The following is a 20,693-nucleotide window of genomic DNA, read 5'->3' as shown; positions in this document are numbered from 1 at the left end:
GAGGGGAAGGTGCAAGGAGAGAGCAGGGTGTGGGGAAAAGGAAAAAGATAAGAATGCTCTGGGACGAGGACATGTTGGGAATAAAGTCAAATAACTTAGGGGCACTAGAGGGAAAAGGAAAAGTTGGGGTGACTGTGAGTGAAGAGAAGAAAAGTGAAGGACAGGCAAGTGAGGAGAGAGGGAGTGAAAGTGTATGGGAGAGAAAGAAGAGAAGGGGTGGGAGGAGCCGGAGCGGAGGAGGGCTGGCACTTCTCTCATTGGCTCTCTCTGGCTGCCTTTCTCCTGCTTTGGGCACTGTGCTCCCCGTGCAGCTGTATCACACTTTATAACAGGGCACAGAGCAGCATCCATTCACTCCCCCCTGCATGACTGCCCTGCCAGCACCTTATCGCCTCTCCACACAAACCTCTCAGTATTGACCTGATTTTTCTTTTTCTTTCATGACTTTCTAGTGAAGTTTATTTCTGTGGGGAGAAAGCCCCTTCAGGAAATTTCACTTTTACAGAATAGGAATTTTTTTTTTTTCGGATTTAGTATAATGAATTCCGAAGGTGGAATTTGGCCACTTCTCCTCTTTTGGGTCACTCCTGGGATCTTGTCCCAGGCTCCCCAAGCAAGTGAGTATGACTATGTTAGCTTCCAGCCGGACCTGGGCAGGCAGTACCAGAGTGGCCGCTTCTATTCCCGACCGGCTCAGTGCGTGGAGATTCCTCAGGACATGACCCTGTGCCATGGGGTCGGATACAATAAGATGGTACTGCCCAACCTTCTTGACCATGAGACAATGGCGGAAGTAAAGTACCAGGCAAGTAGCTGGGTACCTTTGCTCAGTAAGAAATGCCATCCTGGCACACAGGTGTTCCTGTGCTCTCTCTTTGCCCCAGTGTGTCTGGACAGGCCCGTCTACCCTTGCCGCAGGCTTTGCGAGTCGGTTAGAGATGCCTGTGAGCCAGTCATGCAGTATTTTGGCTTCCACTGGCCGGAGATGCTCCGCTGTGAGCAGTATCCCACGGAAGAAGATGTCTGTATTGCTGTTCATTTGCCTAATGCCACCCAGGCGCCACGGTCAAGAAGTGAGTACACTAATGAGTTTATATACCACCTTTTGATGTTATTCTGTTCTGCCACTTGTGCAAATGTGCTGTACTCTGAGTTGGGCATTGGGGCACCCATTGGCAAGGCTGCTAAATGGGTGCCCCAATGCCCAACTCACACCAAGATCCTATGGTTCTGCAGCCTTTCCCTCATTCACTGTGCAGTACAGTCCATTTGTGTGTGCCACAGACTGGCTGACACACCACGCAATTCCTCAAAGTAGCTTTGTGCCACACCATGCTTCAGACTTCTTATTGTCACTTAATGTCACTCTTTCTCTGCATATCCGCAATATAGCAGCTCCCTCATATGCACTAATTTAGATATGCAGAGAATAGTGTGCATGCATTAGGTTTTGTCCGCAGACCTTAATGGAACAGAAATGACAGTAAACCCTGCATAAATGAGGTATATGTTATTCTTAACGTTTTCATGGATGTGTCTTACCTTATATATATGCAATATACATACCGCATATAAATTGAGTATATGTTCCACTGTTTCCCTTAGGTTTAGGCCACACATGAAGGCAAGAAACACTGTAGCTACAACTTAGATGCTTTATTTGTAGCAGTTAATGTACGGCTGTATTCCTGCTGTATGTTGTGCCCTTTATGCAGGGTCTAGTTCTGGTTTTGGGGAGGGAGAGTATTTAAAGAGTATTTAGCTCTGATTGCTTCATGCCTTGTTGAGCCTACTTAGCACTTTTCCAAACAAATCATTCTCACTGAGAGCAATGCTAAAATAATGCTTGCTGATGCTTACAGCTGCAGGGGTCACTTTATGATCCCCTAGGTGGTACTGCGATCAATCCCTGGGCATGAATTAGGTTTGCTTCCACAAAATCTAAGCCGGGGTTTCTTGGCTCTGGAGCTGACACACTTCTATCAAATCAGAGGTCTTCTGTATTTTTGGGTTTAAGCCTGCCTTTGCTGCCCAATATTTATTTACCCCACCTCCAAGACAAAAATAATTTAAGGCTGTATTAAAATAGTCGCTGGAGTTTCAGGACAACTTTAATGTAATTGTCATCCTACTGAATGCTTTGGAGTCTGGTTTGGTTGCTTTGCTTGGCAAGCCCAGTTGTTTCATGATAATTAAATTGTATGAAAAGATACAATAATCCAGGGGGTCCTGGGTTTGATTGCAATATCAGCAACAAGGAATACATATGTTCTCTCTGTGTCTGTGTGGGTTTCCACCAGGTATTCTGGTTTCCTCCCACACTCTAAAAACATACAGGCAGGTTAATTGGCTCCTTGTAAAACTGCCCATAATTTGTGGAAATGTGTGGCTGGAACCTTAGATTGTAATCTCTACTGGGGCAAGAAGATGTATGGTCACTGTAATATAGCGCTATATAAAGATAGGATAATAATTCAAACTACCCACCATGCACTGCAGCTGCTTGGCATTTTTATACTTACCCAGGCATGTGGGGGGGGGGGGGGCTAGGCACATACAGCTTCTACTTGCCTACCTACCTCTAGCTCCGGTCCTTTTGTAACTAAGAGGCAGGAGTGCTGGCCTATCAGCAAAATGATTGGGGGGTATAGGATGCTAGTGGGAGTTGCCAGTCAGAGTGGTGGTGGTGTCAATGATGAGTGGGGGTTGCCATGGTGTGGGGGGGCTGTTACTCATGTGCGAATGATTGCCTTGGGTACATATACCTTTTGGCCCAGCACTGTACCTACCAAAACAGAAAACGGTAGGATATAATGTGCTCATAGTCTTCTCAGCTGGAGTTTAATGATCTCCTGAGGGTTTTCAATCAATGTCTGCCTCCTAGCTGAGTTCCTATTCATGGGCGCTTATACACCTACCATCTCCATCTCCTCCCATACATATTATTAACCAGGCAGAGATCTCCTGCGTTCTGGAGGTGTATATATTCTTCCTGTACTGTGGTAATTAATAAATAATTACAGCCTAATTAGGTACATACAAGGAATAAACTGTAAAATGTCTTGTTTCCTAAATCCAGAATCAGTATAAAGTCACTTTTGTGTGATAAGATGGAATGTTTTACTTTTATACTGACCGTAGAGTTAGAAACAAGACCGTCTGCAGTTATAACTTTAAGCCTGAGAGATGCTTCGTCTAAAAGTAATCATTTGGTATATGCAGATATTCCACCATTTTACCTAACAAACCTGAAAACAAGAGGCTGCTTTTGGGTAGGGCCTATACCTTATCTGAGCAAACATGGCTGCTCCCACTCATATGACTGAGGACAAATATACAAATCAATATGGCAATAGATACAGGGAATAACATGAGTGGCAGTAGATACATGGAATAATATGTTCTATTATACTTCAATGAACATTAATTGGAAAAAAAAATTCCAGAGACTAGTGTGAGCCATAGGGAAGGTAGAGAGTCCAGGGCCTCATTGTGGCCTACATCTGCCGTAGCGTTGCCACCTTTTTAGTTTTGAACTGGACAGCCAGTGCTGTCTCGGTTCAAAACCTCCTGTCTGAGTTTTTGGAGTTGTCTGGAGGACAAATGTCCATGCAATCGCGGGCGAGTGACATCAGAGCCCAATCCACATTGTAATCGGCCTGCCCCCAAACATCACTGACCCACCCCTGGTGCCATCGTTCTCTCCTCAATGTCATCAACCCCCCTTTCCTTTGTCTGGCTTTTGCTGCCAGCAAACCCTAGTCTGCCACCACTACCTAGCTTGTGTCTGAATGACCAGCAAGTTGGGGGGGCAAAGGCACATAGACCCTCCTCCTAATGAATAAAGCTCCGCTGAATGCAGGTAGCACTGTATTCATGGGGTGGCGGCTGCATATCTTTGTACTGAAAAACAACATGCAGAGACTTGCAGCAAAAAAAAAAAAATGGCAGATTTCAGACATTTTATTTCAGGCAGCTACTATTTTTCCCCTAAAATGAGCAGGGCCACTGAGGGCCACAATATTCAGAACATATTTCTAGGGTACTGTAATAAAATGTACAAAGTTTGCAACAGGTCCAGTAGCCCATAGCAACCAATCAGATGTTTGCTTTTTAAATAGGTGACTAGTTAATGCTTATTGCTGATTGATTGCAATGGGTAACTAGCGCGGCTGCAAACTTTGCACTTTATATTTCACTGCCCTGTATAAAGAATTCTGCTGTTGTACAGGCTTTGTGCTTTGTGTGCTGGGTATTTGCTACAAGACATCATTCCTCAGCTCCAGGCCCTAGAGTCCATTAATGGAATATTGCATGCAATGAGCCATTCCTCTTTCCGATAAACAGCTAGATTGGCCCGTTTACTGTTGCTTAATTCTAGCTTTAAAGAGATAAATAGAAAAATATGTTCAGTGCTGGGCAGAAATTACCCATAATGTGATTCCCCCCAAAGACATTTATTACTCACTGTGTGTAAAAGCTTACCATATTTAACAAGAATCTTAGGAATTAAAATGGCTGCCCCCCAAATGGTCACTCGCATAGCAAGATACTGCCTGCTCTTTAACATAGAAAGGGAAGAGCTCATATATAAAGGGGGTGTCTATCCAAAGATGAAAAAAAGTGTACGTTGAATACTGCCATTCTAAGCCACTTTCCAGTATATAAGAAATAAGAAACACCCGTGATTTTAAAGTTATTTGTAAATGAATTTGCAGTGGAAGGAAGTTTCTGTTTGTGCTTTGCTATTTCCCTTCTCAGTTTGCCAGACTATAGAAACAATCAGAAATGAGTCCTCCTCCAACCAAGGCTCCAGTTCCCACAATGCCTTGCATGCTTTTGTTATGGTGGCCATACACAGGCAGATTTAAGCTACTGATTCAGGTCCTTCAGACTGATTTGGCAGCTTACCTGCCTGTGTATAGGACCCTCCAACAGGCTGCCCCCAAAAATTAGCCAGGTGTCAATTGGCCAGGCCACATCAGCTACTTGATGCCGTCCTTGCTCCAACTTTTCATATAACCTGGCATGGGGATCACAGCACATGCAAGGCATTGTGGGAACTGGTCTCTTGGCTGGAGGAGAGCTGCCAATACAATGTTGCAATGCTATGAGTAGTCAGAGAGGGAATGTATGACACCTACCAGCCCAGCAGAAAGGCAATAGTATGGCACGGTGGTGCTCTTTGCAGAGTTGTATTACTTTCCCTTAGGGCTCTGGCACACGGGGAGATTAGTTGCCCGTGACAAAACTCCCTGTTCGCGGGCGACTAATCTCCCCGAGTTGCCTTCCCCTGCCATCCCACCGGCGAACATGTAAGTCGCCGGCGGGATGGCACACGCGGCGGCCAGCAACTTACATGTTCGCCGGTGGGATGGCAGGGGAAGGCAACTCGGGCAGATTAGTCGCCTGCGAACAGGGAGTTTTGTCGCGAACGACTAATCTCCCCGTGTGCCAGAGCCCTTAGAAAGCAGTGCTGGGTAGCACAGGATATTCCACGTTATCACTTGCACCCCACAACCCTGATTTGCATCTCTGCAAGATAAGTGATAATTAGTCCCAACAGCAGGGTGGGGGTTATGTGTTCCTTCCTAATGACCTGATCTGTATATTTGCCCCTCCTTGCTTTAACAGACATGGCCATTGTTGCCTTTCCTGCAATCTGGCATATTGTTTTTGCCACTGCAGTGGCCTGTCCCGGCCAGAGGAGAACCCTGCAGGGTTCAGCAGGGTCAGACTGAGGCATGCAAGGCCCACTGGGGCTTTGTGCCGGTGGAAAGGCATTTTGGAGCGGATAGTCACCCACAATAGTAGAGATTTATTGTGGGCTCTGTGGGATATCAGCCTAAAAGCAAATTTCTGATTGGTTGCAATGTGTTACTAGACCTGGGCAAACTTTGCCCATTTCATTACATTACACCTGTGACAATAAAGAAGACAATAAAGAACAGGAGTAGCTTCCAGTGACCACTTAGCTGTGTCCTTTATCTTGCATCTCCCAGGGGACACTAATCTGCAGTCAGTTGTGTCAGTTGTGTGGAAGAGAAAAGCCAGATACACTCAAAAAAGTTTCTAGTCATTGATAAAAGATAAGCAGTATGGCACGTGCCTTTATTTAGCCGGCAAGGAAGTTATCCGTTTGCCCCTTAGGCCTTCTGTTTAATGGCAGGAATGGTGCTTATCCCTTATCAGTAAATCAGTGTGAGGAATGGTGTGTTAGCATAGAACAGGGGTCCCCATTGTTTTTTACCAGTGAGCAACATTTAAAAAAAAGTTGGGGAGCAACACAAGAATGACAAACTTTACTAGGAGTGACAGTAAGGGCTGTGATTGGCTGTTGGTAGCCCAATGTGGACTGGCAGCCTACAGGAGGTTCTTTTGGGCATTACACATGGTCTTTTATTCAATAAAATACTGGATATGTAGGAACTATAGTTGCTGTGCTAATCTTTTGGAAAAAAATGAGGCACACCAAGAGAAAATTGCTATGCCCTGCTACTACATGGCCGCTGCTTGCGCTAGAAGGTGGAATTGTTTAATGGCACAATATTTGGAGGTACAGGGTGAGGAGGCACATGGTGAGGCAGCATTTGAGGGGAGGAGTTTACACCCAGGGGTAGGGGCCAATGTGGCTAGAGTGGTGGTCCCTTATGGTGGTGGGCCCTGGTCACCCAAAGTGGACCCTCTGTATAGGTCCCCTGCACAATCGCTTTGATGGCACCAGAGTGACTTGGGCAAACATGTAATGACCCCTAACTGGCCTCTGAATGTGGGAACTGGCCAGCTTGTTTCAGAATAGAGTCTTACCCACTCACCCGCCCCCAACACTCCATGCACTACTCAAGCACTTCTTATCTTAATGAGCTGACCAGGGTAAACATTTACATTTTAATGGGATGAGGGTCATTAGTGGAGAGGTGAAAATAGGTCCTTACCACTTCAGAGGCCATATCCTCACAGGCCCTGGAACTCCTGGAGCTGCTGTCATTGTTTAAAGCAACCCATTTACTCTGTAACCACTTGAGACCTCAGCTTTAAATAAACACCCCCAAATTGCCCCTGTCCTGGCTGCTGTGAACCATTTGCAATATCATAAACAATAGTATCGGTTATTGGTAGCTTTCTATGTTATTGTGTATGTCAAATGTTTAAACCCACTTATTGTACAGCGCTGCAGAATATGTTGGTGCTTTATAAAAACATGTTGATTGTTGCTTTGTACTGACATATAAATATTAAAGTTGCTTCAAAGCTTTCCCCCCTGCTAATTCTGTGAATTCCAGCTATTGGAAGAATGGCAGTCAGAATTTATCAAATGCAACATAACTAGCTTGGAGCACCAAGTAAGCAGGGCTGCTATAGATACACGTATCTGTGTGTGTAAGAGGGCTAATGCTTTACATTCTATTATGCTATTTATTAGACAAATTAAAAAGAGTGAAGAGCCTGATTAAATGTGCACCCCCTGGTGGTCACCTTCTCACCCCCTTTACTTATCTCTCCTGAGCTCATACCAGTCATGAGAGGATGTGATTGGTAGTGCAGAGAGTTGTGCTTACTACATGGGAACCCCAAGTGCCCCTGCCAGCTAGGTGACAGCCAGGAGTTGTACTATGGCAACAGCTGGAGGCTAAAGATCCCAGTTCTTGCCTATTATAATCAGACGGGTAAATAAGAGGCTGGGTGGGCCGAGATCACATTTTATGTTCCTGTGTGAAGCACAGCTGCCCTTTATGTGCCAAATAGAAGACAGCAGGAAGGAGATCCATTAGCACATCAGAGCCAAGGAGACACAGTGAGAGGCTGAGCGACACTGAGCTGCAAGATACACACTGTTTGTGCACCAGTACTGTAGCATAAGGGCAATGGCCCATGGTAAATCTTTGCTACCACCGGCGACTAATCTCTTTCCACCAGCAATAATGTAAATCACCGGTGGAAAGGCAACAGCGCACAAAGTTTCCGGCAGGAGCAAAGTTTGCGTGACAAATGAAGTGACAAATATGCCTTTCCACCAGTGTTTCGCTTTATTGCACTCAGAAAGGCATTTTGGGAAAATTAGTCACCTGCAGAGATTTAACTGTGGGCAACTAATGCCCCCAGTGGGCCATCAGTCTAAAGTCAAAGCTTTGTGTCAGAGAAGATGTGTAACTTGTGTAGTTAAGTAAGTAAGGCTAATGCCATATTGCAATAGTCATTACAGTGAAGAGCAAAATAAAAAAAATATGCAAGGCATATTTTTTATGGCTCCCAAAAAACAAGGGGCCAGGGGTCATAGTGCCCAAGGTATCCCCATCAGCCGTATAGTGCACATGTTGAAGGGGGTATAGGGAGAAAGGTATATGAATCTATATGAGGGAATAGGAGTCAGGGGAGAAAAGGTATATGGATCAATAGGTAGAAGTAAAGTTGGACATTTGGGTCCTAAAGACTGTCAGATAGCAGGTTATCTGCCTATGTATGGGGCCCTCCAACAGGCCTCCCTGACCGATATCTGGCCAAAAATAAGCCAGATGTTGATCAGACAGGCTTGGTTTTGTGTCGGATCAGGGTATCAGCTCATTGATGTGGTCCTCACTCAGACTTTTCCTATCCTTTTCATAGGGCCAAGCGATCATATTAACACGATATCCCCCTCCCAAAGCGACCTCGCCAAATGAGCAAATCTAACTGTGTATGGCCACCTTTAGGGAAGAAAATTACATGGAGTAGTAGGCAGGAGCAATGAGAGAAAGTTATATGGAATAGTAGATAGGAGTGAGGGGACAAAGTTAAATGGATGAGTAGTTAGCAGTAAGGAGAGAAAGTTATGGATTAGTATGTAGGAGTAAAGGGAGAAATTTATGTAACCTCTCTTTTGGCTCAATTGCCTTTCCAGACTAGTACGGTAGAACATGGGTCAGACTTGACTTTGTTACCCAGAGTAGGTGCCCCATAGTGCCTGATTCCCTATCCACTGGGATCCCTAGACTACAGGCAATATGGCCTGGGAGAGATACCTCCAATCTACCACTCCAACGTTGGAGCTCAGAACTGCTCTTTCTAGCTCAACCCTAACTGCCTTACACTCCTACGGTGTACTGGTACAGGAGCTACACCTACCACTTTCTAATGCCTCAGTCACGGTGCCCTGTTCCCCGACTTTAACTGGGCCTGGGCCCAGACTCCCAGCAAAATCCACCCTGTTCCTCAGGTGGAAACCAAAGAGGAGGCACCACCCCATCCCAGCACCATATCAAAGTGTGACAGGAAGTGGTCACCCTACCTGCTATCCAATAACATAACATGTAAATGAACTATCTTTAACTGCAAAGCAGGTTGCAAACCTAAGGCTTCTGCTACACGGGGCAGTTTGTAGGCCTGCACCTACGCTTCAAAAAGTTTATTGTTGTACCAGTACCTGCAGCTATTACACCGGCCTGGGTGCAGGCACACAAAGCAGATTTTGGCGCGTAACTACATACTTGTGTGGTCAAGTTTTTAAAAATATCTGACCTAATGAAATATACAATTGCTTTCATCCTGATGTGTGACTTCTCTTTCCCTGCAGAGACAGAGGTGTGCCCTCAGTGTGACAGCGAGATAAAGGCCGACTCCCTCTATGAACACATGTGTGCCAGTGAATTTGGTAAGCATACCAATAGATGATCAACCTAACGAGAGTGGGAGACCGTTCTACTTAATAATGGGGTGCTCCATATAAACATGGCTGCTATTATACTGGTATGGAATCTATTCTCCACAATGCAGTGGACCAGGGCAGCCATAAGAAGGATTCAGGGGCTAAACTGTAGGGAGACCAGTCATGGTGCACGTCTTGAAAAACAATATTTATTGTTTTATTAACTGGGGGGCCCAGTTTGAAACATGGGGTCCTGTTTAGGATCTTCCACTAAAGATGGTTGAAGAAGAGAATCTCCTCCAGAGCTGAATGTAGCCCTAAGGGTACTGGCACATGGGGGAATTAGTTGCCTGCAACAAATCTTTGCTACTGCCAGCGTTGGATTTCTAATGATGGCTGACGTTTTCTACGCGTCCTGTTTAGGTTTAGGTGCGTCTGGGTGGCATGCCACCCCTAAATTTGTGCCCCCCTAGGCCTGGGCCTTTGTGGCCTTGCCACTGATCAGGGCCTGGCTACCTTGGGCATTTAACTTCCCCAAAAAGCTTGCCCACTTGCAGTAAAATGAATCGCCAGTGGGAAAAATACATGGTGCAATGTTTTCCCCAAGTTGCCTGAACTTGCCTCTTAACGAAACTTTTGGTAAGAAAACATATATCCCCGCGGCACTAAAGGCGGACATGGTCAGATTCCAGCTGCCACTTTGTCTCCTTCAGTCCATGTCGGCAGCTTATTGCTGGTTTTCCTTGAGATGAGTATATGGCTCATTTTGTGTAACATTTCTGCCCCATTCCAAGCATTTTGCCTAAGCGTGGGGGTACTGTACCAGTTTGATGGATGGTTGTTCAATCTAGTTGAATAAACTGGCTGACCAAAAGGCCATTTTTAGGGACAGAAAAGTAATTCTACAGTACTGTATAACTGCATGTTGTTTGCAACAAATAGTCAAAGGATCACAAAATAGACCTTTTACAGCAGGACTTGCAGCCAAGGGAGCCACAAGACAGTGAAAGCGTAAGAGTTTTATTGTATTGGCTACACCATTCAAGGGGGCTGGGTGCTTCTGTACCCAATTCAGGGACAACAAATGGGTAAAATGGGGAAAAGGATCCCCATTGATAAAACAAAAGTAAATGCTCTGTATATGCTGTATATGGATATTTGGAAATGACCTGCAGTCCATTAAAGAGCAATGACCAAATATTGAAGCCCTCTGTGTTTGAATAATGAACATTACATAATTACAGAGCAAACACTACACCAAATCAGTGCTCTTGCCACTGTTTTCCCAGTATTTGCCCTTGGCCAGAGTGCTCTGAATTCAAGTTGGTTGGTTTATACAATAGGCTTTATATCCAAAGTGATAGTTGGAAAACAGCCAAGGTCTGCTGGAAGATGCTGGGATCTGTAGTTAAAGAAGTGGGGAGTGGGGAGCGGTTTATCCCAAGTAAATTTTGTCTACAAAAATGCATTCTGTATACAAAAAAACAAACCGTATTATAGAATGAACATGTGGCCATATACATTGGTAAAAGATATACAAAAGACATATTTCTAATGAAGAATGAGACCAAAATCAATTTTGCACACAAAAGAATATATTTATATTACAAACTCCATTCTATATAGGTTAAGAAGGATTCTGTCACAAGCTTCTATTTTTTCATGGAAATCTAGCTGGAATATGCTATTTATTTATACCATTATATATTTTGTTCAAGTTTTTATTTACATAATTCATAATAAAGTAGCTTTACACATAACTGCTGACAGAATGCACACATTCATTCTATGTACTGGGGATTGTGTCTGTATACAAAATGTATTTTTGTAGACAAAATGTGTTTGGGACTAATAGCACCCCATAAGAACCAGACCTTATCATTAAGGATTGTGGGAGTATTAATTCACAGCCACTGGGTCATAGAACTCCCATCACTGGGTTGCCATAACTGTTTTCCCAATGTCTAATTATTTGTTTTTATTTGACAGCTCTGAAGGTGTCTATACGGGAAGTGAAAAAGGAAAATGGGGACCGCAAGTTGCTCCTCCGAAAAAAGAAAGCTCTGAAGAAAGGACCAATTCAGAAAAAAGACTGGTCGGACCTAGTCCTCTATCTAAAGAATGGCGCCAACTGTCCTTGTCACCAGCTGGATCAACTGAAGGGACAGTTCCTGGTCTTGGGCCGAAAGGTGAAGTCTCAGCATCTCCTGACTGCAATACACAAATGGGACAAGACCAACCGAGAGTTCAACCGCTTCATGCGCAAGGTCAAAAAGAGCAAGTGCCCCAAACCGCTCACAGCCCCCCATTAAAGACAGTTCTGTGTGCACCACAAACACCCCTCTAATGCTCAGAACTCCACCGAGGGGGTATACAATGAAACATGGCAGTACCCTTCCAAATTCTGTGGAAAGACTGCAAGAGATGTAGAAGTCTGTACAGGGCGTGGAACAGGGCATGGTCATACTTCCGAGGGTGCCATACCCAAGCAATGCAAATACCCCTGCATGATGTTCTCTAAAGGCTCTTCCTTCTCCATCACCAAATCCCTTACAGGCCAATGCCTTGTGAACAGTTGGGTTATTGGGTTATACACGCTGCCTGTATGAATATGTTCTCTTAGCATTGTGTGCAATGTCATTATCAGTATCTAATGTACACCTTAATTCAGTCACTTAGTAAGTCAGATGTTCATCATGTTCTTCAATAAACACTGTGTATTCTCTCATTAGTAATGGCAATGTGATGAACTTTCTTTGGATACTGGGGCAGAATGTATGGAGAAAGCAAATGATCAAAATAGCTTCACAGTAGTTTTTATTTTAGCTACCTTCTGCTTAAAGGGATGGTTCGCCTTCAGGTTAACTTCAGCCGTCTAGAAGGTATTGACTAACTACTCCTAAAGTTGCCTTAAAGGGCTCAATGACTCCCAGCCACCCCTGGGAGACCAACCCAGCCCTCATTATTAGAATCCACAATTGTATATAGTGTTCCATGATCAGCTCTGTATTCGAAAAATGAGCACAGAACCAATCATTTACCTTACGTTCTGTTGTAGCAGAACACGGTATAACTTTAAAGGTGATTATACAGATCCACTCTACACACCCAACCTATAGGTTCAGAATCCTTGGAGTTTACATTTGTATTATCGTTGCAATTTTGCCCTACTAAGCAAGACAGAAAGAAAATGAATTATTTTGAATTAATATAATACCCACCCTATCAATGACTAACTGCCAGATGGAAACCAGAACAGAGTTCAGGCAAACTGTTCACCGATTCACAATGATTTGTAGACTTGCCGACACTTCACAACAACACGAACAGTGCCCTACTGTCACCACATTGCCATATTCCTTCTATCACCCACTCTTCCCTTCCCATCCTTGGCGAATCCCGGCCACGCGTTTTAATATGGACCCCTAAATGCAGCTCTAACCACAAATTAGTAACAGACCTTTTCCAAAGAAAACCAGCAGGCCACTGTGAGTGTAAGCTCTATGTCACACCATGCTTTTCCTCTGTTGCAGAAGAGAAAATCCTGGTGTGACACGGCACTATCTATGTTCTGTGTCTGAGCATTGTCAGTGATATTTGGGCTGAGAATCATTAACTGTAGCTCTAAAAAATGGATACAGAATTCTTGTCCCCATCCTTATACCTACACTGTAATAATACGAGTTCTGTTTAGATTCTGTGAACAGAGTTTTAGGCCCCTGTGGGTTATTAATGTAAAAGTGACAAGGTTTGTACTTTGGGTAGTGTTGTCTATTCATAGGTCTCTGTCTCTCTATCGCTAACGCCAGTTGCTCTAAACTACCCCAGTTTAACCATATGTTCTTATTATATGTACGTGGAACAGAGGCACAAATTACTGTGCGTGCCAGAGCAGACTAAGGCGTATATATCTTGGCAAGGTGAGCAGCCACCTGTCACTATCTTTGTGTTGCAGTTCTACAAGCTACTTATCAACCCCTTAAACGAACAGTTATACCCATACCCATAAAAATGAAAGTGTTTATGAAGTACAGGTATAGGACCTGTTATCCAGAATGCTCGGGACCAAGGGTTTTCCAGATAAGGGGTCTTTCCGTAATTTGGATCTTCATACCTTAAGTCTAGTAAGAAATCAATAAAACATTAATTAAACCCAATAGGATTATTTTACATCCAATAAGGATTAATTATATCTTAGTTGGGATCAAATACAAAGCACTGTTTTATTATTACAGAGAAAAGGGAATCATTTAACCATTAAATAAACCCAATAGGACTGTTCTGCCCCCAATAAGGGGTAATTATATCTTAGTTGGGATCAAATACAAAGCACTGTTTTATTATTACAGAGAAAAGGGAATCATTTAACCATTAAATAAACCCAATAGGACTGTTCTGCCCCCAATAAGGGGTAATTATATCTTAGTTGGGATCAAGTACAGGTACTGTTTTATTATTACAGAGAAAAGGGAATCATTCAACCATTAAATAAACCCAATAGGGCTGTTCTGCCCCCAATAAGGGGTAATTATATCTTAGTTGGGATCAATTACAAGGCACTGTTTTATTATTACAGAGAAAAAGGAAATCAATTTTAAAAATCTGAATTATTTGATTAAAATGGAGTCTATGGGAGACAGGTTCTGTAATTCGGAGCTTTCTGGATATCGGGTTTCCGGATAACGGATCCCATACCTGTACAGGTATAAAATCTATTATCTGGACACTTGTAATCTTAAATATTTTTATTTTTTTTTAGCAGACATAAAGTATGGAGTTTTAAATTACAAAAAGATCCCTTATCCAAAACCCCAGATCCCAAGCATTCTGGATAACCGGTCGAATACCTGAAATTAAAGGTTATTTCAACCCTAAAAACAAGTTTTTGCCTAATAAAAGAAAACATAATTCTAAGCAATTTTATTAAAATAATAAAATAGAATAAATAAAAAATGTATTAAAAATTATTATTGTTTTAAAAGTTATTTGTAAATTTAATTGCTATAGATAGCAGCATTTGCTGAACTCCTGGTTGTTACTTTTTAAAGTATGTTGCAACTGTCAGTCTCCTCCAGCAAGTCAGGTCTGTCACTCTGCTGCCTTGTGTTACATTGTTTCAAACGCCAGAGCCACCAGGGCAGAGAATAGAAAGGGAAAGACAGACACTGCTTACAATAGAAATTATATATACAAACTAGAAAGGAAAGTTTGAGAACAAACTTCATGTTGGGTTGAAAAACATGAAGTCACTGAATGAAATCTGATCTGTTATTGGCTCCGCCCACTTTTAACCTTGGACCCACAGTTATATAGTAAAAACCACTGTGCAAAGTCTGGGGACCCTGGTTTTAATAGTGTCTGAATGGCAGCAATTTAAATTTCTCCACTGAAAGTCATTGAGTGACATCTGATTGGCGGTTGGTGGCTCCACCTACTTTTTCTAACCTGAAACTGCAGTTACCCACTGACTAACTCTGTAAAGTTGAGGGATCCTGGGATTAATAGTTAAAGAACGGCAGCAGTTTCAATTTAAAGGTAAATTGTGATTGGTGGTTGGTGCCCCGCCCACTTTTTCTAACCTTGAGTCGAAGTCACCCAGTGACAAACAGTGGGAACCCCGGCATAAATAGTGTGAGAATGACAGCATTTTAAATTTAAACCAATAAAATTTAATGGATGAAATCTGATTGGCTGTTAGTGGCCCAACCCACTTTTCCTATTTTTGAACTGCAGTCCCCCAGTGACCAACTTTGCAAATTTTGGGGACTCAGGCATAAAAATTGTGAGACTGACAGCATTTTACACTTCACCATTGAAAGTAAATAGGTGAAATGTGGGATCCACCCACTTCTTTCTAACTTTGAACGCAAATACCCAGTGACTAACTCTGGAAACTTTAACAACCCTGGAATTAATACTTAAATAATGGCATCAGTTTAAATATAAACCAATGAAATTTAATGGGTGGAAACAGATTGGCTGTTGGTGGCTCCGCCCACTTGTTCTAACCCTGAATATGTAGTCAGCCAGTAACTGACTGTGCAAAGTTTGGGACCCTGTCATAAATTGTGTGAAAAAAGCAGCATTTTAAATTTAAACCCAAAAAAAATTCAATGAAGGAGTCTGATTGGCTGTTGGTGGCTCCACCCACTTTTTAAAACCTAAAAATGCAGTCCCCTAGTGACCCTGGTGTTAATACAGTGAGCATGGCAGCATGTTGGATTTCCCCATTGAAAATCAATAGTTAAAATCTGATTGGCTGTTTGTGGCTCCACCCACTTTTTCTTACTCTGAACCACAGTTACCTGGTGACTAGCTCTGCAAAGTTTGGGGACCTTAGTATTAATATTTAAAGAATGGCAGCAGTTTAAATTTAAGCATATGAAGTCTATAGGTGAAATCTGATTGGCTGTTGTTGGCCCTGCCCACTTTTCTAAACATGGATTGTAGTCACCCAGTGACAAACTGTGCAAAGTTTGGGGACCCTAACATTAAACATGTGAGAATGGCAGCAGTTAATATTTCCCCACTGAAAACAAAGAAATGTGATTGGCTGTTGGTGGCCCCGCCCACTTTTTCTAACCTTGAGTACAAAGTCACCCAGTAACTGACTGTGCAAAGTTTGGGAACCCTGGGATCAAACTAATAAAATTCAATAGGTGATATATGATTGGCTGTTGGTGGCCTCGCCCACTTTTTCAAAACTAAAACTGCATTCCCCTAGTGACTAGCTGTGAAAAGTTTGGGGACCATGGGGTTAATACTGTGAGACTGACAGCAGGTTGGATTTCCCCATTGAAAGTCAATAGGTAAAATCTGATTTGCTGTTCACAGCTCCGCCCACTTTTGGGCATCCAATAATCATCATATTTTCATTCAGGCTGAACCCCATGATTGTGTGATTCAAGTTTGGGGAGTGTAGCCTCAAAGCTGTAAGATTGGCAGCAGTTTCAATTTCCCCATAAAAGTCAAAGGGTGAAATTTGATTGGCTGTTGTTGGCTCCTCCTACTTTGGGGTCATCCAAGAAATGTTGCCGTTCCATTCGGGGTGACCCCATTATTATGTTATTCAAGTTTGTGGGGTGCAGCTTCAGAGCTGTAAGTGCGGCAGCAGTTTGAAAATCTTCCCTGTCAAAGTCAATGGGAAAATTGGGGGGTTCGGAGCGGCGCCACAAAAAGACGGGGGGCGGGATCACTTAGAAAAGCTTAAGCAACCTGCTCCGCTATAGGGCGAAGAAGTGTGGGGAGTTTGGGTGTTGTACCCCTAAAACTGTAGGGGGGGTAGCGTTTAGACAATGGGGGGCGCTAAGAAGAAGAATAAGAAGAGGAAGAATCAGCTGAAGGGGAAGAACAGTTTGTGGGGTTTCAGCCCAACACAATAACTCAAACCATTACAAAGATGTAAGGCAAAAGATTAGGCAAAAAAAATATTTTTGGGGTTGATATATCCTTTAAAATAAAATGTACTGTTGGCCTGAACTGGTACAACTGGTGTGTTTGTGTCAAAAACGCTGCTATGGTTTATATAAATAAGCTGCTGTAGCCATGGGGCAGCCATGTAGGATCCCAGTGCTGGCCAGTGTGGGACTGGGTGCCAGGTGCCACCAGTAAGCCTTAGACTATGGGCCCAGTCTCCAAACTATTTTTCCTTCTCTGCACTCGCAATATTTATTCTCTTAATCACTTCCCCATACATATTATTATTTATTCTTCCTTCTATTTATTTTCTTTATTCTCATATAGAAATAATCCATGCCTGGTGAAAAAATTCGCTCATCACTAGATACAGGTATGGGATCCCTTATCCGGAAACCCGATATCCAGAAAGCTCAGAATTTTTTAGGTATGAAGATCCAAATTACGGAAAGACCCCTTCTCCGGAATACCCTTGGTCCAGTGCATTCTGGATAACGGGTCCTATACCTGTATAAGGAATGGCCATGGCATAGGCATACAAGGCAAATGGCTGGGTGGGCAGGAAGGCCCCCTGACACCTGGGCCCACTGGGAGTTTTCCTGGTATCCCCTGATAGGCCAGTCCGACACTGGTGCTGGATATGACTTTTTCTCAATCTAAATGCATTAAAGTTAATGGGAGTTTTTATTGGGGGGGGGGGTGATTTTTCTCACAGTCTTTTTGGATTTTTTTTTTGGTGTGAATTTTTGTGAAAGAAATTTGTCAGATGTAAAAAATGGAAAATTGGAATTTCAGCACAAATCCAAACCTGGCAAAAAAATCACTCATCACTACTAGTGACCCCTATACTTCCCACCCACCCCTCACACTGAAGGAGCTATCACTGGGGCATAACTGCCCACTGGAACCTGCCCAGATACTGTATCATTAAACCGACAAATGAAGTGATCCGGAATCAGAAGCTTTGGTGATGGACCCTTGGCTTTCTGTGCCTATAACACAGGAAACAGGATCTGAGTTGTCATTTAATTAAATATCATTAAATATCAGAGTCGGGGTATAATAATACTTTGAAGACTATATATATATATCATATACTGAAAGGTTATCAGAGAGTATGCACCAGATATCTGACAATCATTTGATTTGAAACAGACTTTGGTTGTCATTGGCCATTGCTAACCACTGTGATGTCATATACCGCTTGTAAAAAGCACAAGCTTTGGTTGCTATTGGTTACAATTGTGATGTCATCACAGACCCATGGCTGTCTGCCTGCACAGACACCAACTTGTCATTTGATTTTTTCAGCTTGCTGAGGTAAGTATCACAAACCACCAAAGGAAATTAGTGTAAACTTACTTAAAGGAACAGTAACACTAAAAAATAAAAGAGCTTTAAAGTAATAAAAATAAAATGCACTGTTGCCCTGCACTGGTAAAACTGGTGTGTTTGCTACAGTAACACTACTATAATTTATATAATAAGCTGCTGTGTAGCCACGGGGGCAGCCATTCAAAGGAGAAAAGGCACAGGTTACATAGCAGATAACAGATAAGCTCTGTAGAATACAATGGTGTTTTATCTGTTATCTGCTATGTGTCTGTGCCTTTTCTCCTTTGAATGGCTGCCTCCATGGCTACACAGCAGCTTATTTATATAAATTATAGTAGACTTTCTGAAGTAAACACACAACTTTTACCAGTGCAGGGCAGCAGCACATTATATTTTAGTTACTTTTATACACTTTCATTTTTTGGTGTTACTGTTCCTTTAACGTAAGCAGTATTGCAATTTCATTTATTTTCATTGGTTTTTGCTATATTAGCAGATTCAGACAGTTGAATTCTAATATACAGAGTGTCATTTACATCAATTTATTTTGGGTTTAGAGCCTTTTTAACACAATAAAGAGAGAGCGATATAGGTACATATATATATATATATTTATTTATTTTTTAATTTATTTTTTCTTGTCTCCATAGGAAATCAAACGGTTGCAACAATGAACACCATAGCAACAAAAATTCGGAATTTATTTAGTTGTTTTTTTTCACCTTTTAAAAAGGTAAATCTTTTATTAATATTATTCCTTATAAAGGTACAGCCAATGATGTATGATAGAAGTGAGAGAGCTAAACTGTTGTTTTATATATGCTAGAAACATACATTAAGAGCCACTTTAGACTCAGTTATAAATATATGTCATATATATATCAAATAAACTTGCATGTCGAATGTTTTCTTATTAATGCGTTAAAAAAAAATCTCGAATATCCCAAACTGGAATAAAATTCAAATATCTCTAATTGAAAATCTGGCTTGCCTAGGGCAACTCCCATTGACTTCTACAGAAGGTTTAATGTAGTTTTACATTCAAGTTTTCAGGTTTTTTGCACTTAATAAAGACCAGGTTTTTGAATCATAACTTATATTCAAGTTCTTTTAGCGCAAAAAGACTCAAATGCTAAAAACATATCAAACTCGAACGTTGATAAATCTCTCCCTAAATGTGCACCATAAACCTATTAATGACCTGTTTCACTAGAAACTGCTAATGTAGATTTTCTCTCTTAATTAGAAATCAAAGAAGAAAAGAAGAAAAGAACTAGAAGAAGAATCTAAGGTAGGCAGGAGAGAAGTTGGTACTTATAGAATACAGTTCTCTGCATTTCCCCGCACTGCCTTTCGTTGCATAGTAGAGATCAATATGGCCATACACGGGGCAATTTCAGCTGCTCTTATGGGTCCTTTAGACCGATCCATCGGATCAGGGACTGCATTGGCTTGTTGAAGCGGCTATCAGCATCCTCAAGATAACTTCCTCTGGGGACTGGGTGGCGGGAAATCCAAACACCTTCCAAGATCTCCTGCTCAGTCCCCAGTGGAGATGTGGCCACTGGGCGGCATGCTGCCCCCCCCCCGAACTTTGCTGCCCCTCTCCCCCCGAGCACATTGGTCATACCCCTAAGCCCTGATTCCCTAGTTCTTACTTCTTTATGCTATAAAATAATAACAGTTTTTTTTTCTTTTTAATCACAAGACTTTGGAAAATTCCACAGATATTGTCTGCCAGGTAAGCAGAAAACAAAGTTTGTAAAGATATTGATTTCAACTGTTAATTTTGCAACCTTGCGTTATAAAATATTGGATATAGTCACCTCCCTACACAGCTGATTGGACTTACATCTTGTTTTATTCTTTCTTTACCACTAGGAACCCCAGGAACCTGTGGAAATTATTGTGCAGGTAAGCAGAAAAGAAGGGGCACTTGGGCCCAACACCTCTAGTCCAGCCTGGACAGATAATACAATTCCCATGATCTTTAGCTCCCACCCTACAGGTTTGGAATGAGTGGTGCTGAGTGCCCTAGTGTTACATTGATGTATAGATGAGATATTCTTTTAGACCTTAGAACCAATAGTCCAATAGAACTGATCTGATTTTTCCTCTTTTAAAACAGACGGTGGAAAAGTCCAATGAGGAAACCTTTCAGGTATGAATAATGCGATTCTAAATCAGAGCTACTCATAGCATTTTGTGCTAAGTTAAGTTATAGTGACTCTTACTGTATAATGTTGTCTGTATATTATAACATTTCCACATTGCTACAAAGGCACATGTAACGTTACCATAATAGAGTTCTCATTCTTGC

At 42.3% G+C, this 20,693-nt stretch overlaps 1 protein-coding gene across 1 annotated transcript; it reads left to right on the top strand.

The window, feature by feature from the left end:
• Positions 1-336: 336 nt before the first annotated feature.
• Positions 337-12,350, top strand: sfrp1 (secreted frizzled-related protein 1). Its single transcript, NM_001123406.1, has 3 exons — positions 337-1,073; positions 9,551-9,628; positions 11,612-12,350. The coding sequence occupies exons 1-3, from the start codon at positions 539-541 to the stop codon at positions 11,932-11,934; spliced, it is 936 nt and encodes a 311-aa protein (NP_001116878.1). The 5' UTR covers positions 337-538; the 3' UTR covers positions 11,935-12,350.
• The last annotated feature ends 8,343 nt before the right edge of the window (positions 12,351-20,693 follow it).

Source organism: Xenopus tropicalis, chromosome 3 (assembly GCF_000004195.4).
Source record: "Xenopus tropicalis strain Nigerian chromosome 3, UCB_Xtro_10.0, whole genome shotgun sequence".
NCBI classification, from domain to species: Eukaryota; Metazoa; Chordata; class Amphibia; order Anura; family Pipidae; genus Xenopus; species Xenopus tropicalis.
The sequence above is the reverse complement of the archived record's forward strand: the minus strand, read 5'-3'. Positions and strand labels throughout refer to the sequence as shown.

Coding starts and splice junctions, on each gene's coding strand:
- sfrp1 (NM_001123406.1), top strand. CDS start 539: ATGAATTCCGAAGGTGGAATTTGGCCACTTCTCCTCTTTTGGGTCACT. Junction 1,074..9,550: donor CCAGGCGCCACGGTCAAGAA/GTGAGTACACTA, acceptor CTTTCCCTGCAG/AGACAGAGGTGTGCCCTCAG. Junction 9,629..11,611: donor CATGTGTGCCAGTGAATTTG/GTAAGCATACCA, acceptor TTTATTTGACAG/CTCTGAAGGTGTCTATACGG.